Source organism: Muntiacus reevesi, chromosome 7 (genome assembly GCF_963930625.1).
Source record: "Muntiacus reevesi chromosome 7, mMunRee1.1, whole genome shotgun sequence".
In the NCBI taxonomy this organism is placed as follows: Eukaryota; Metazoa; Chordata; class Mammalia; order Artiodactyla; family Cervidae; genus Muntiacus; species Muntiacus reevesi.
The window spans coordinates 86,688,110-86,706,225 of record NC_089255.1 but is presented as its reverse complement, the minus strand read 5'-3'; the positions used below and the strand labels follow the sequence as shown (position 1 = coordinate 86,706,225).

General features: G+C 44.2%; 1 protein-coding gene across 3 annotated transcripts in view; it reads right to left on the bottom strand.

Annotated features, from left to right (window-relative positions):
- NRXN3 (neurexin 3) overlaps positions 1-18,116 on the bottom strand; it is a 1,687,603-nt gene that overhangs the window by 926,011 nt on the left and 743,476 nt on the right. For all 3 annotated transcript variants that reach the window (XM_065940342.1, XM_065940340.1, XM_065940341.1), the window contains one exon: positions 268-387. In XM_065940342.1, the coding sequence (XP_065796414.1) occupies positions 268-387 (120 nt within the window). The remainder of the gene's footprint in view (positions 1-267; positions 388-18,116) is intronic.

The window sequence follows — 18,116 nt, the reverse complement described above, 5'->3', positions numbered from 1 at the left end:
AGACACACACTCCATGCTTAAGGAGAGAGCCCCATCAATACGTAACCACAGTAGTGGAGGAGTTCTGCAATATAGATCAGTGAAAAGGGATTCTGAAAATATAGAGGCAGATCTTCTTAGTCTTACCTGAGCTTGTCAACACAGAACAAGACATGTGACTTCTGTTTAGCAAAATACAAGGTTTGCAAAACAAAAAGCCCTTTGCTCACTGAATGACCAAGAGGAGTCTGAGCGCAGAGAGAGATAAAGTTCGAACAGCTTACTCACCCTCGGCGACATCATCGTCCACGGTTAACTTAAGGCTTTTTCCTCTCCGCACCACCCGGACGGTGTGCCACTCATTGTCGTTGAGCTTCTGCCCCGCGTACAGGGTCTCTGGTCCTTTGCCTACGGGCAGTGGTAAGTGCCAAAGTTAGGGCTAATCTTAAAAGCAGTGTTCATGGCATCAGAGTTGTCAAAGCCACACTGGTGCATATGGCCCCAGCAATGCTCAAGCAGTCAGCCCCCTCCAGAGCCCATCTGAGTCACAGGGACACTCTGCTGAAGTCCCCAATGCAAAATCTCAACTGAATCATAATGGGCAATAACAAAGAAGTATCCTCTTTTATCTGTAGGTGCAAGACATTTTAAATGGCAATGGCAATATTTACAGGAAAGAGTAGTCAGCTGTCATTCTGTTTCCCAAAGTCTTAGACTTCAGGTGAATTTCTCGAAGAAATAGGAAATTCATTATACATTCTTTTAGAACCATTTGATCACTCAGGCATAATACACCAGTCTGGCTTTCAGAGAGTATCCACCAATTGGACGAGAAAAGAGTTCTGCAGTCTATGTTTTTAATTTGACATTTCCATTAACCCATGGTCTTACCAGAATTCAGTGACTATATGAATCACAACAGTAATCATTACAATAATAATAATGTCAAGGTCTAAACTCCATTATAAACAATGCTCCTGAAGGGAATACAATGGGCCTCAGACTTATTCACTGTTCATCATCTTCCAAAGAGATACAAAGACTTAAAAAACGAAATAATGCAAAATTCCAAAATGAAACCTGTTTAGGTCAAAAGAATATTCTAAAATGTGCCACTAAATAAGGCAACAAACCAAACTGTCCCAGAAGATTCATAATTAAGATGCTCAAGATGATGTTCAAGTGAGTCCTTGGAAGAACCGGGTGTTACAGTGAATGTTGGTATTTAGGGGCAAACGTTGGCAAGACAAACACTGAGGCATCAAAGCACTTCAGTTAGGGATGAAGGGGAGAGGAATATCATGCTCCATTCACTATGGAATTGAGATGTAAGTTGAGAAGACAAAGAAGATTGTGTAGAACCAGAATTCTTAGAAAAAGTTTGCTCTCTCTACAGACATAGCTGAGCCCTTGCAGAAAGAAGCTGCTTCAATCTTCCTACATTAGTCAGTCAGTACATGGAAAGTCTTATTTCTGGAATAACTTGCAAAAACATTAAGAGATGAAACATTTAACTGGCCAATACACGGATTGGCATCTACGGATGTTAGGCATCTGTAATATTTCAGAAGACCACACATTCAGTTCCAGCATATAGGAACACAGGTCCAGGCACACAGTAGGCGCTTTAATGAGTGCTTGCTGAATAATTGATGTCTACTTAGAGCTTTATTTCTTTGGAAACGATCAAAATAAGGTCAGCGTACTCTTATCTAAGTAATTTTGAAACTTCTTATATAACTTTCACTAGCTAGTCTTCCCATTCCTCTGCCTCCAAGACTGAAGATACTCTATGCTGTCTAGGGGAGAAAAGAAAACAGAATATCACTTGAGCAGAGATCTTTTAGGCTGGGTAGTTTTAAATTAGATCCTTTAATGTTGAGTAATTAACATTTCTATTAAGCTCTGGTTATTAAGAGTTATGAATGCAGTTGCAGTTTGGTGAAATTTCCTTCTTGAAACTCAAACAGGCTCTCCAAGTGGAAAGGTTTCTTGTAATCACAAGGTCTTCTGCAGGTAATTTGTGTTTAATACTTTTCAGGACGTACCTATACTCCAAGGGCAATCCATATTTATAAAAATTCTGAGAATTCAGTGAAGAAACTTAGAATGGACCACATATACCCAGAATTCAATAACGATGCCATGAGACCAGTGAATCTTGAGAAAAAAAAAAGTAACTCTATAACAAACAGTTTAATACTCAGTCTTAGCCTCCGTTAAGTGTGCCTGTCTTTGATATTATCTAAAATGCATACACTGTAACAGGTTTTTCCCTCCATTTCAGCTGGTTATGTAGCACTGTTCATGATCTCATTAAGTTCAGGTCTAGGAGTGACATGTGTCCGCTTTACAACAGCAAACTCTGTGGGCCTTGAGGAGAGGGACCCACACATCACGTGGGGACTTTTGAAGCAAGAACAGATGTTCTCAGAAGAAACAAATCTGCCTTTGTTTTTTTATGCTTTTATCCTCTTTGTTCTACATGCAAATGCTTCAATAGAAGAGAATAAAGTAAAGAAAGATGTGGAAAATATTGGCTATGGAGGCAGAACTGCTACAAATACAGGCTATTTAAAGAGCTCTGACAGGTGGCATCTGATCTTTAGAAAATTTCTGCACATCACTCAATTTTTAGGATTGGGACAAGATAAAAGGGACAAACGCTAACACAAACATCGTCAGTTTAGGACATGGCTACATTAGTGCCATGTCAGCCACAAAGATGTAAAACCTTTGCCTCAGCCCAACGTGTCTTAAATGCCACTGATATTTTAAAAGTTAAGTACTTCTGGAATCCTTGAAATACTGACTATGGCTAAATTCAAACTCTGACTCTAAAACTTTAGGATATGATGGACTATGATTGAAAATGTGAAAAAAGAAGTGTGATTATACTTGATACAGTTTGATTATACTTGATACCTCCAACCCCCCCTAATACTCACTGCTCTAAGAGTAGGGGGAAAAAAATTCACACTCACTTCCTTAAAATGGCAGAGAAACAAGTATTGCTTGATATTTATTTTTTAAGCAATAAATAGAGAAATCTTAGTGGGCTTCTGGAAAACACTTGGCCTTCAAAAGTGAAGAGTCAATGGCATTTACCTTTAATCAAGCCAAAAGGTCAATTTGTCCTACTAGAAGGAAAGTGAGGTTTAAACTCAGCTGGAAATGTTCACAAATAGAGGGGAAGAGCACTCCTAATCGGTAGCCTAAGCATAAAAATGGGTAGATAAGTCATGCAAGCAGCAGACACCAGCTGAAAGTCGAAACAGACCAAAGGACAGGAATAAGAGGAGTTAGTCTGGGACAACTTCTCTGGCAGGTTCAAGCACAGAGAGTCAGTAAAACAATGAATGGAAAGAGCTCTTTACTGCAAAGTAAAGGATGGTACAGATAGGAAAGAAATCATTTTTAAGCTGAGATTTAAAATGGAACTGGTGAGAACTTAAATAAATAAATATACATATAATCGAAACGACTGATTTTCCAGCACTGTCCTTTTCCTCTTAGCAACTTGGAGAAGTATGATCTGCAACTTGGTACACATTAGATGCATGTCTCCTTTTTTTTTATAGTTTAAGTAATAAATATTGATCACAAAGCAACCTTTTGATCCTTTAGACTGCTGAGATCATTAACGTTTGATCTAAATACAGGAAACTAACAAGCTGTCTGACACTCCCTAGCTGAATTTTCCAGGTAATGACACCCATGACTGCAGCAAAGATGCAAAACTGAAGACAGAGATGGTGGGGCTGTAGCAATCCGCAGAAGTGGAGCATTGAATCCGTTCGTTATTAGAGAACAGAGAGCTTCCCGTGAATCCTCTGAGTAGGACCACACCCCATGCCCATTCAGCACAAACTCACTGCAAACTCGGCTAGCATCCTCTCTTGTGGTTGGATGTAGTTAAGGCTGGTCTCACAGAAGATTCTCTGATGAGCAGGGGACAGAGAATGAAAATTGTGGATGAAGGACACAAACTAGGCTGTTTTCTCGACCTATCCTACAGTAATTTCAAGGAGGCCAGAGCTAAGAATAAAATCAGAATGAAAACTAGGAGAAAAGTACCCTCTGGGAGAGAAATCATTGCTGATGGCTTGAAAGAAGATGACACTCAGATATTAGCAGAATGTTCCTTCTTTGGGAAGATAGGAATGGAAGTGTGTGGGGAAAACCTACCGGTGAGCATTACTAAAGGCCCACTTCTTCACAGAGTAGACTGTGGATTTTAATCACTTTGCATCTATTTAGTTGTGTGTTGTTGTTTTCTCTTTTTAACAGACCATTCACATTACATGAATTTCTTATTCCCCCCAGGAGCAATATAACCAGAAAAACTACAAATTTTTCAAATATTTCGCATTTCAATAATTTGTCAATATATTTCTAAGACCTGTCCAAACCAACTAAACCAGATGGTTTTGCTCATATGCAGGGAGTAGACACTCCTTCCATGTTCCACAAAGTGCTATTTTTGAAAGTGGGTGGGTAGCATTTAGGAACTTTTTGTGGGGGTAGGAGGGCAGGGACTAGGGGGGACTAAGACCTGCACCGTGATCACTGAACATCTTGCTCTTTGTGCAGAAAGGGAAAAGGAACAACAACCTGATTTCTCTTGGAACTTGCTTCACATGAATCAGGACTCTTAAAACGAATAAAAAAACATGAAATTCACTCCTTTAGAAAGGTATAGTGAAATGCATGTGACGATACATCTAAATGATATGACAAGTACACATAATGGACTCTATTAGGTTTAAAGAACACCAAAAAATATTTAAAGGCCAAAAACTTACCTTATTTCCAGTGGCACCTTAGGTTGGGCTAGCTGAGCTATGACACACACTTTCCTTAGCTTGTAGCACCAGATATTTTTATGAATCTTCCTCTCCAGAGAGGAGAGATTCAGCAAGTAAAAGCAGGGGTGAGGAAGAAAAGGAAGGAACTAAAGAATAAGGAGGGTGACAGGGAAGTAGCAAACACAAGTATTTTATTCATTCCCCCCCAAATTTCAGGTTCTGCTTGTTTTCTTTGAGCCAACAACCCAACAGAGTGTGAGAGGTGTTTCATTTTGACAATTGTTTTTTTACCAAAAGAATTCATTTTGGGGTGGGGGGGAAGCTTAAATCATATTTAATTATAGAGCCAATTTGGTGAAACATTTCAAAAAGATCATGTCATCCTCACCAGAATCCTCAGGACTCGGAAAGAACTGCCATACTTCCTGCAACAGATGGGCAAGCAAAGGAGGCCTTCTGGAAGCCTGGTGTTAGGAGGTCTTCCCGTGAGTGGCAAGACAGTCAAGCCACCAAGTCATCCAGCTCGAGCCCACGGTCCCTCCTGGAGGCCGGACTCTAGTCAAAACCCACTGAAGACACCTCTGGTATTTATGGGGCTTGAATAGTTCCAGGACAGTGTCGCCTGGCAGGCTACAGTCCTTGGGATCACAAAGAGGCAGGCATGACTGAACACACGTGTACACGCGTGTGCCCATCCATACCCACGCGCGCGCACACACATCCCGTCAGACCCGCCACGTGCAGCGTGTCCATCTCGGGGCTGCCATTCCTTTCCTGTGGCTCACCGTCTACTCTGCTTTTCCATGCTCACAGCGTCCTGCGAGTGACCCCTGGTCACACATCAGAGAGTCTATCCGCATATTTAACAAATGGCCATGGGTTTTCCAGGTGGCACTAGTGGTAAAGAACCAGCCTGACAATGCAGGTGGATGTAAGAGACAGGGGTTTGATCCCTGGGCGGGGACGATCCCCTGGAGGAGGGCACGGAAACCCACTCCAGTGTTTTGCCTGGAGAATCCCACGGACAGAGGAGACTGGGGGGCTTCAGTCCACAGGGTCACACACCCGGACAGGACTGAGACAACTTAGCAGGTATGCGACGGAGCATCAGCTTGGCACAGGCACCATCCCAGGCGTGGAGGATGTGGGAAGGAACAAGACAGACCAGGTCCTCCCCCTTTACAGAGCTCACAGGCGACTTTGGGGTGGGTGATGATGAAGGATAAAACTAAAGTGAAAGAACATGAGACAACTTCAGACAGGGTTGAGTTCTATGAAGGAAGCAGAACAGGATAATACAATGAGAAAGTGGGCATAGAGGATTGGCTACAGCGCAAAATGTTCCAGAAAGTCTTCTCGGAGGTGACGCTGCTATTCAGGCCTTGAACCAGGTTGGATGGAGAGCTATTTAGTGAGATGGGACATCGGAGAAGGAGCCAAGCATGCAAATGTATGAGGCAATGGGGACAGCCAGAGCAGAAGCCCAAAACAAGGCTGGCGTGTTGGAGGAACAGAAAGAAGCTCATGATGTCTGAAGCTTGCGCCCAAGGGCAAGTGTGCAGCAAGAGAGAAGGCTGCAGTCTAGACAGAATCCAGATCACAATCTCTAGAACCTAAAAGTTCTAGAAAGTGTTAGTCGCTCAGTCGTGTCCAACTCTTTTAAACCCCATGGACTGCAGCCCGCCAGGCTCTTCTATTCAAGGGATTCTCTAGGCAAGAGTACTGGAGTGGGTAACCCGTTTCCTTCTCCAGGGGATCTTCCCAATCCAGGGATGAAATTCAGGTCTCCTGCATTACAGGCAGATTCTTTACCATCTGAGTCACTAGGGAAGCCTCTCTAGAATCTGAAATCTGCTCTAAATGTTGCTTTAAATCCTCTCCTTCCCTTGGGAAGTTTTCAACAAGGGAATGAGACTGAATTTAAGTTTTAAAACTCACTGCAGATGCTATGAATGCACTGGGCCAGAAGAGATCAACAGTGAGGCAAGGACAGGTACTGAAGAGCTTTGCCTTTAAGGTGAAAAAATGAAAACGACTTGGACCAGGGAGGTACCAGTAGAAACAGAAGTGGTGAGGTTTGGATATACTTTAGAAGTGGGGTCAACAGTCCTTGGAGATTGGTTTGGGAGGTGAACTGGAAGTAGGAGGAAGAAAGAGAAGAATCAGGGATGACTCCCAGATTTGGTCTGAGCACCTGGGGGATGGAGGTACCCTCGCCTGAGCAGAGAAAGACTCCAGAAAAAGTTAAGCCACAACTGATCCTATTAGCCAAGGGAGCTTACCTCTGCTATTTGTGTCTTCTCTCCCTAACATCAGCCACACTTGGTACCATCTCTGGCAGCCTCCTGGGGATGAGAAGTGTGGCTCAGAGTTCACTGCCTGTGTGACTGTCTCAGTACAGGGCTAATTTGCACCTTAAGCCACCACTGCTGCTAATGACACAAAGTGGCTGAGTTCTGGGCTTGCTTTCCAGTCTGTCTCTTTCTCTCTACCTCCTCTTCCTCCCTTCCTTCCTTCATTCCCCCTTCCCTGTCCCCCTGCCTCTCTCCCTCCCTTCCTTCCTTTTTAATTCTTTCCCCAGCATGGTTTGAGTTGCATGCTCCGGCCCACCCTTAGGAACAGAACAATGACAAAGCTTAGACACCGGCAACTCATTCAACAGGATCTTTACACATTGTGATCACAGCGTAAAATGAACACGTTCACCCTGTCCAGGAGAACAGAGCAGGACAGTTCTGAAATGGAATGAATCCAGGGCAGATAAAGGAACAAAGGACTCCACAAAAGATGAGAAAAAAAATCTCGCCCACAATTTCCTGGCAAATCTCTCCTACAAGTCATAAATTTACAGCCCTGCTTAGGAGGGGTGAGTGGAAGACAGTCTGAGGATTTCTCGTGATAATCTCTCTCCATGAAGCCACTTTTCAAGCGATGAGGGCAATCTGAGCAGGGATAGGCAGAACGATATTTTTGCAGATACTGATTCTACTCTTGTTTCCTAAAAAAGAACTTTCTAAAATACGCTAGTACTTTTCCTACCACTGTCAGGATATAATTAATGCAAATTAATCTTCCTTTGATTATTTAAAATGCGATTCCAGGACTTCCCTGGTGGTCCAGGGGTTAAGACTCTGCCTTCCAGTGTGAGGGAGGCGGGCTTGATCCCTGGTCTGGGAGCACCCCTGGCATCCCATATGCCTCAGAGCCCCAAATCCAAACATAAAACAGGAGTGGTATTGTAACACATTCAATAAAGGCTTTAAACAAACGCTATGCTTTAGGATCTCGGTATGTGATCTTGCTGATTCGCACTGAAGACAGATCTGGAGGCTGACAGAAACTCAGCTAAAGAGACTTTAATCAGGATACACACTAGAGCCCGCTCTCCTAACATCCTCCTAGTACATTTCCAGCTGGTGTTTCCTTGTAAAGTGACCCTTCTATGTTAAAAAACAGAATTTTAAACTGTCCAATTATGAACTGAAAGGTTTCGTTCATCACTCATAAGTAATATTGTGCTTAAGGGATTGGGATTAAGAAAGCCATAAGACATTTCCACTAGTCTTCGCTCATACACACTCATAACTGGTCTACCTCCATCCATCACTCCTCAGCCTTCTCCGACCGTTCCAGCTGGAAGTGTTCACCTCTTCGTCAATTAATTCATCAGTACTTTTATACTGTAAATCTTCACTCTCTTCTTTGCATTACATTTTTTTTTTTTTTTGCAGTGCCTCCACTTTTATGCCCTTTAAGAAAGAGCATGCCACCTTGGTGATCCCTAGCAATGAGGCAAAGTATCTGACACCAAGAAGGTACTCAACGTACTAGGAAAAAACCAAAAAAACTCAAGCAGCCAGTTAATAAACAGAATTGAGTGAATTAAATAAAAAATTAGTAGATATGCTGAGGCAAGGAGAAGAAATGGTAGTGTGAGGCTGCAAGGGCTAACACCATGACAGGTGGCCTGGACCTAAGTTGTGGTTTCCCCTGAAATGGTAAGATTCCCTACCCCCATCAGGCCACCTGGAGCCAGCCAATCAACATGCGCCCAGTAAGAAAAAGGGAACCTATCAGGGGAAAACTGAAAAGCCCACGAACGCCCAAGTTTGAAAAAAGCCCGCGAAAGTTTGGACCAATAAATTTGCTTTGCAAACATGTAACCAATCCGCTTAAGCCAGCTACCAACTGCCTATGCTCACCCTATAAATTTGTGTAACAGCTTGGGCTTGGGGCTCTCTGACCCCGCACCACTGCGTTGGATGCGGCAGGAGCCCTGGCTCGAGTCAGTAATAAACTTCCCTTTTTGCAAGTTGCATTGTTTTGGAGGCTTTCTCTCTTCCCGCTCCAGGATTCGGACATCGGGCATAACAGTAGTGGAGGTGAAGAGAGTTACAAGCAGTATTTTAGCAACAGAATGAATGGGACCAATCCAGGAAGATGGTCAGTAAAGTAATAAATACATATAATTGAATGAAGAGGTGAATACATAGAAGCAAAAGAACAAATAAATGACAGAGTAAATTTATTGAAGATGGAGGAAGAAAAGGAAGGAGTGCAGACACACCTGAACGTTGCCTTTTGCAGCTGAGTGAGTGAGACACATTTGAAGCTAAAAGACACCAGGCAACAGATGTAAATCAAACACTACCTATGTATGCATACAGACACGTAAAAATAATACAAAATATACATATATTTTTTCCCAGCCAAAAGAAAACGCATCCTTCTGGGAAATCCAAACTGGAATGAAGGAGGTACAAAGTACATTGCACACATGATCTTATTTAGGTTCAGATTATGAGGATGGTCCAGTTTATCAAAGTCTACAAACAAGAGGCCGAGCGTCACAAGGTCAAGGTCACACGGCTACAGGACTCAGCCCCCAGTCAGTCTGCCTGCAAACTCTCCCCGCTGCTCCACCAGGGTCATGGCCCCTAGACTGTCCCAGGCCAGGTGTCTGAGGAGGAGTGAGTCCAGGTGAGTCCGGGTAAAGAACACGGAGGAAATGGGGAACGCTGCTTAATTTGAAACAGAAAATCTAATCTGCAGGGGTCAGTGAAAAGTAGCACCTGATTTCACTTCATTGTTTCAATTTCCAAGACTAGGATCTAGTCCTTGCACTTGCTGCTGCTGCTAAATCGCTTCAGTCGTGTCCGACTCTGTGCGACCCCATAGACAGCAGCCAACCGGGCTCCTCCATCCCTGGGATTCTTCATGCAAGAACACTGGAGTGGGTTGCCATTTCCTTCTCCAGTGCATGCAGGCACTCTTAAGTTGCTTCAGTCGTGTCTGACTCTGTGCGACCCCATGGACAGCAGCCCACCAGGCTCCTCTGTCCACGGAGTTCTCTAGGCAAGAGTACTGGAGTGGGTTGCCATTTCCTTCTCCAAGTCCCAGCACTTAGGACCTATTAATAAAGCCCGAAGAAGGTAAAAGCTAATCTTGGAGATGTACGTGAAGGGTAAACATGCCACCACAGGCTGGCACACCAGCAGGTGACACTTTCAAGGCCCCACATCACGTCCGCTCAGCCAAGCTCAGATTTCAGCCCCGGGGGCGGCGGGCAGTTACTGTGGCACACCGCCTCCCATGCAGTCTGACCGTTACCGCCTCGAGCAGAGCCAGCTCCTCGGCCTTCTCCTTGTCTGCGCACAAGAGGTACAAATGCGCTGGGGGCTGACCCACAGGGGCAGGGATGGAGCTGAAGGACAAATGTCCTGAGCTCCCGTCCAGGGGACAGACAGCTCTCGGCGGTGCGCGTCACGGCACCTTCCACCAGCCCCACTTATAACCTGCTCACGGTGGACTCCTGGACCGTGGACGCGCATGTCGGTCTGTCTCCATCCCACTCCTTCTTTCTGCTCCTTCACTCCCACCTTTGGGATCTCTCCCGAGTAAAGCGCCCGACCCAAGTCTTTGTCTCAGACTCTGTGCTCCCAAGAGAACCGAGACCGTGATGAAACAGCAGCACGTGCTCGCTTCCTCCTAGTCACTTACGTGGCACCGCCACTGCGAGATGGGTTGTACCACTTGTCTGGTGAGATCCAGAGAGGCTAGGCGACTTTCCCGAGGCCACAAGGCTGTTATATCGTGGCTGGAAATCAAGAGTCCAGCCTTCTGACTCCACGGACAGAGCTCTTCTTACTGACCTCTAGCTGCCTGAAGTCTCTGAAGTCCACTGGGGACCGTGGTCTGCAGTCAGCACCGAGGGCGCGCTCGGGGCTGCGGCCGTGACTTAGCAAACAGCGGCTAGACGCCTGAGATGGTGGGAACGGGGCACAGGTCTCAGGACAACCTCTGCGCTGTCGACCCAGGGACCACGAGAACCGTGCGGGCCGAGGAGGGCTTCTGAGAAAGTGACATCGCCATCACTCTTTTTTTTCTTTAATGTAAGGGCTATTTTTATTTATTTATTTTCTGTATGTTATTGATTTACCTTTTGGCCATGCCACACAGCATGTGGGATCTGAGTTCTCTGGCCGGGGATCAAACCTGTATCCCCTGCACTGGAAGCACAGAGTCTTCACCACAGGACCACCAGGGAAGCCCAACCACCACTTTTCATCAATTTAGGTCTATTCAAGACAAAAGTTGAGAGAGATGGTCTCCATTCCCAAAGTCCCTTCAGGCTCTATGTTTTTAACAATTACCACATCCCAGGTGGGGGCCTTTATTTTGAAATATTAAGATATAGTCACTGGTTTTAAAAAAAAAAAAAAAGAATCCCCCAAATAAAGAGCCCTGTGAAATGGCATTTCCATATCAATACCCAGGTCTGCAGCACCTCCTTCCCAAAACAGAATGTACTAACTCTATGGTAAGAACAGGAAAGGGATGGCATTTCTAGCCTGTTTTCTTGGGATGATAATTACAAGGTCTGTTGACTTACGAGACTGATGACATCAGCTGATCACCCACTGTGGACACAGGCCATTGCCACACAGAACAATGCTGTCACCTCTTATCCCATTAACGTCTGGTTTGTGCAACCAGGGGATCCAGGAGACTGGATCAGCAGAACAATCACTCTACTCTGGTCCCAGTTCACTAAGACGAGGAGCCTTCTCCATACTTAACTAATGTGCATGTCAGTTTGAAAACCTGAGACATTATAGCTCCCCATCTCACCAGAAATTTCATCTCTCTATGGTCCTTACCAAAATAAAACTTGCAAGGCAAGCCCACAGAAGAAAAACATTAAACCCAGAGCATTAACACAAACAGATCAAGTATTTTCATTTAAATGCACTGGTCTCCCTTAAGTAATATAAATACAACAGGCTCCTTGTGCAGCAAAGCGCGGCCTTGGGCAAGCCGTGCAAAGAGGCTTCTCTGGCAACCAAGACTCATTTCCTGGCGCTGTCTTTATACCCCGGGGCAATGCTTTGGGCGGGTGCAGTCTGAGGAAGGCAACCTCAGACTGCTCAGTGCTTTATCCATGTACGCTAAATTCCTGACTCGATTCGGAAAAGGAAACTGTTCCTAATGAAGAGGACAAAACCACCACCCCACTTCCAGACTGTATAAAGGAAGATCACTTTAATCGAGAGGTTCACTTCATGCTGTAGCAGCACTGTGGAAGTTTCTGGGGGTGCAAAGATAAAAAAGACATGCTTCCTGTAAGCAAACAGTTCAAAGGCTACTGGAAGAGTTGAACAAATAAAAACCAAATGGGCGGCAGGACTGGGTATAGAAGTTTTCCCTGGGTACCCGGGGGATGGGGATCTTAGTCCTTCAAGAAATCTGAATCATCAATTATCCTTTACTCTTCATATTTTTTTTTTTTACACAGGACCATACAGTTCATATGCTTCCCTGGTGGCTCAGACGGTAAAGAATCCGCCCACAATGCGGGAGACCTGAGTTCCATCCCTGGGTTGGGAAGATCCCCTGGAGAAGGGCATGACAACCCACTCCAGCGTTCTTGTCTGGAGAATCCCATGGACAGAAGAACCTGGCAGACTACAGTTCGCGGGGTCACAAAGAGTCAGACACAACTGAATGACTAAGCAAAGCACATACAGTTCGTATGTGGCAGAGACCAAGGCCTTCATTTCTACACTGTTCTCAGCTCTCAGCAGTACCGTCCTTGGCATGCACAGTGGATTTTCAAAGTTGAAGGGTGAATGAAAACATTTCTTCTTCTTCCTTCTTCTTATACTCATATTAGATTCTGTTAAAAATAACTAACACATATATATTACTTACCAGACACTGGTCACTGGACACCATGATAAGTGTTTCACTAATTAATTAATAGATTAATCCCATAAAGTTCCTATGGTTGATTGCATTGACAATATGTGCTGCCCCTTCCTACCAACCTTTTCCCAAATAAATCTATTCTCTCTGGAGGATTACATTTCCTGTCCCGTTAAGTCAGACATTTGGTGTGGCTTGCTTCATAGCCGAAGAAAGGTGAGCAGAAGTGTCTCAGGCCACTTAGAAGGTTTAAGAGTCATCACATCATATCCAGCTCTCTTTTCCCTTTGACGCAATCTAAGATGTGACACATTAGGGCCACTTCTTCAGCCAGGGTCCAGAAATGAAGAGGACACACAGCTGAGCTGCAGCAGAAACACGATGGGCAGACCAAGAAGATACACGGAGGCATTTCTGACCGCAGTATAACTGAGCAAACTCTGGGATACAGTGAAAGACAGGGAAGCCTGGCGTGCTGCAGTCCACGGGGTCGCAAAGAGTCGGACATGACTGAGCAAAATCAATAAGGATGAATCCCCACAGTGAAATATTCTACACATGCCCTCAAGGGGAAAAAATAGATAACTACTAAATCAACGTATACAATGGAAACACTTTTCATTTCTGGGTGGACAGAAGATGAAGAAAGGCAGAGAGAAAAAAAAAAGCAGAAGGCAAAATAAAACAGGAGAAGAGAGACACATACAGAGAAAATGACAGGGGAAAGAAGCAGATTAAGAGGAATCTCAATGTTTGTCAAATTACTCAGAGGCAAATCTCTCTTCTGGACAAAAATAATACAAAACTCTTAAGATTTTTAATCTCTAAAATGCTACCAGAACAAATAAAAATGTTTAGAAGTATGCATTTTGGAAATTATCTGGGTTTTTTTTCCCACTTTACTAAAATATACTCCTCGGTTTGTATAGGCTAACAGGAAGCACATCTCACCCAGGGGGATGCTATTTACATGCATGGAACAGGATTATCATTTTTTCAGATTTCTCAGAGCTGTTAGGAAGTAATCTAGGCCAGTGGATCTCACATTTTATGCTTGATAAGAAGCATCTGTGGATAACATTAAGAATTCAGATTCTGGGACACCAGACATGTTGTCTTTTGCCAACCTTGACTTCTCAACTCCTGTTTTCCTAGTTCCTTTTCCCCAGGTTATCTCCTAGACATACTTTATTTTCCCAACCCTCTCTTTCCTCCAGGAAAGAGAGATGACCTCTTGAGGACATGACCACCCAGTTCTGCAGGCCATTAAGCTGGCAGACATCCTGGAGTTTTCTTTATCCACAACTTCTGCACCCAAACCACAGCCCAGCCAGGCAGCTTGACCTCTGTGTACTGCCTGAGTCCGTTCTCTCTGTGAGATCCCACCCCTGCTGCACGCGTTCTGGCTTCCCTCTGTTCTCAGTTTAGGCCAGTTGAGAGCACGACTCTAGCAGTACCTGTCTATCAACCACACGGTGGTCAGAACTACTATCCTTCAAGAGAAAAGTCTTCATGGCAGTTCCCACTTAAAACCTCCAAAGGGCACTAAACATCTAGGTGCAATGAAAGCATCCAGAGTCCTTGGGGGTCTGGCCCCAGCATCAGCTTTTATAACCTCACTTCTCCTACCAAGTACAGCACTCCAACTGCACCAGCTTATACACAGTTATTTCATCATAGCTTGACCCTATGCACTCTCAGAATCTAATTCAAATATTGCCGCTTTGAAACTCTCCACACCAATTCCTTAAACTCACTACAACTCTACTTTTGTCTACTGTATAGTACAGAGCAAGAACAGGAACTACTTCTCCAGGTTTTCTGAGCATGAATCAACATACTGTGTGTAAAATTTCATAGCGACAAGTGGCTACTACTAAGGGAATATTACCAATTATAGTGATGGTGTAAGTATTTTTCTCGCTACCACATATATGATTAGGAAACCCACATTCAAGGCCTGAAATAGAAGCCCACAGCAAAGTGAAATTTGAACAGTCTTGTATGATGGGAGACATCCTTAATGCAACAGCATCCTGTCACAAAATCAACTTGAAACATGACATCTGCAAGCAAAGTGAGAGTTTTCACGAAAGTTTCTTTTCTCTCTTCCTCTCTCCCCCTCTCCCTCTGCCCCAACTTCCCTTCTTCCCTCTCTGTTATTGGTTGAAGAAGAAATAAGGAGGTAGAACCAAAAACATCTGCTGTTTACAGGCTACCTCGTATGGACCAAGGGCTTTCCGGTGGCTCAGAGGTGAAGAATCTGCCTGCCAATGCAGGGGACATGACTTGATCCCGGGGTCAAGAAGAGTCCCTGGAGAAGGAAATGGCAACCCACTCCAGTGTTCGTGCCTGGGAAACCCCATGGACAGGGGAGCCTGGTGGGCTACAGTTTATGGGATCGGAAAGAGTGGGACACGACTGAGCAACTAAAAACAAAAACAGGGTGGACCAAGCACCTGATTTTCTATATCCCACTTAACTCTCATAAGCAAAGCTACCTCACACTGTATGAAGTTTTGAATCCCTCTTATTTTGCAGGGGAAAAATTGAGGCTCAGAGAGCTTAAGCAACATGGATAAGATCATTTGGATTGAAAGTGGCAGAAACTAGATTCAGCCCTCTATCCCTGTGACTCCAACAGCCTTACTTTCTTCATATACCTCAAGCTTCCCACCAGCCAACTTTTCATTAGAGAATATATTAGCATTTGAGATCAATTTCAGTAGCTGTTAAAAGAATATTGCTTATGGCTCATCACACTGTCTACTCAGATGACCTTTTACTTCCAACCCAACATGGGTCCCTTGTAGCTGGAACACAACCTCACGGTTCTATTATTCTCTGACCCAAAAGCAAGCTCAGATTTTCTAAGGCTCTACACAGTGCTTTCTTTCCACACTTCTTTTGCTAATAGTGGGTCTTTTAGAATGTAGAGCACTTAAATGGGGTCCTCATCCAGTCCAGAGGGTAATTCGTCCCAGAGATGGCATAGGAGGGCTAGGGTGAAGGGCTGCAGGACAGCAGGAGGGATGATGGAACAAGAAATAACTGTTATACTTCCTGTGGGGCTTAACACATAATTCTCTTATACTAAGCTTACACTATAACAGGAGAGTTAACTGTTCTACTTTGTGTTGGGCTTAATTGTGAGAAGGAAGCACTGTGAAGTAATGTGAAGTAGATAATGGAATTAACACACAGGGATGCTAGGTTATCCTGGCCAAGGGCAAACTGTTAGTAAGTAGATCCAAAGCCAAGTTTATCTGAGCTTCAAGCCTTCAGTCTTATATTAAACTGCCTTCTGGATAGACGTTCAATGCATGAGTGGGCAGGTAGGACCAGGTGAAGGGACCAGTGCTGCTCCTGCAGGGGGAGCAGGAGTGGAGGTGGGAGGAACACAATCTGGCAGGGGAACCAGAGACGCTTCTCTGAACTGATTCGCAGGCTGGGTAAGAAAGAGGGTGGGAGTGTGAGGCAGCAGGGAAGCATATGGATGAGAAAAGATAAAACTCCTGGGGACTCTGGATCATGCTTCGGGGGGGGGGGGCGGGATAGGGGAACATGTGCATATTGGGGTATTTGATTATCCAGTGAATTCACATGGACCAGGACTTGCTTTGTGGGAATTCAATGGTACCCCAGCTGGAGTTGAGGTGGGTCACCCCAGGACTCAATAACCTATTTCCCATTAATTTTGAGGTAATGGCGGCTGCATACATCATGTGGCCAGAGACTGTGCCAATCTTTTTTTTTTAAGTTCTCATCTAAGGCTGAGACATCGTCATTACTCAAAATGCACTTATATGAATGCACATAAATGCAGTTTATGGACACCGAAATTCAAACAGTGCATCAATCAACATGCTCTAACATGCAAATGGGGGCAAAGTAGTTATGTGCTCATTACATCTAATTATCCTGTTTGAAGTTACTCATGCTCCATCTGCCTCAAATCTTTGTTGTGATTATACAATGTTGTCATCTGATCCAGTTCCCTTGGGACTGATGGAAAGAGAAGTTCTAATACAGTCTCACACACAGTAGATGTCCAATAGATTAGTGCTACTTGTTATTATTACTCATTTATAAAAGCATACTTAAGTGATATTTAAAAATCAAGTAGTAGGAATAAATAGTACTTTGCATAAAACATTCAAAGGAAATAAATGAAGGGAAAGAAAGTCCCATAAGGACTGAATTTTAAAGTGACAAGTGTAAAAATCCTGCTTACTCCAAGAACAAATATCCCCCCAATGGTAGCATAGTAGCATTCATTTATTTGTTATTAAATATTCATTAACTCAATAACTCAGAAAACACTGCTCATTTATAACATGTGGGGCTTTGGCTAGTGACTGAGGATAACAGGAGACATTTATTAAAATCCCCGAATAAGAGTCGTTCAGGGTCTAATGGAGGAAAGAGCAGCATAAAAAATGGAATACAGAGTTCTAAGTGCTCTAAAACTAGTATACACTTCTTATACTTGGCCTTAGGAGTGAAGTGAGAAGGAGGATGTATCTATGTATGTGTGTGCATATGCGTTTGCCTTCTGGCCTGGGTTTGGGGTTAAAAAGATAGTGGTGTTCAAGGAAGACTTCCTAGAGAAAGTCATGCTTACACTTCTGAAAGGATTAACAGGAACTAGTGGGGCTTCCCCGGTGGCTCAGAGGTTAAAGCATCTGCCTCCAGTGCGGGAAGCCCAGGTTTGATCCCTGGGTTGGGAAGATCCCCTGGAGAAGGAAATGGCAACCCACTCCAGTATTCTTGCCTGGAGAATCCCATGGACGGAGGAGCCTGGTAGGCTACAGTCCACGGGGTCACAGAGAGTCGGACACGACTGAGCGACTTCACTTCACTTCAGTGCTCCAGGTAGATCATAGAACATTCTGGACACAATGCAGATGTGTGAGAGGTGGGCTAGTTCAGCGAATACGTGTTGCTCTATGTGACAGGAAAGTGGAGGGCCCTGGTGAGGAGACTCAGGAGATGAGACTAAGAGTACCAGACCAGATCATAGAACACACGGAATAAAATGATGGTTTGTATTTTCTTTTTTAGACCAAAAAAGAGCTCTTGAAATATCTTAAATACGCTATAGTGTGTGACTGCTGTAATATT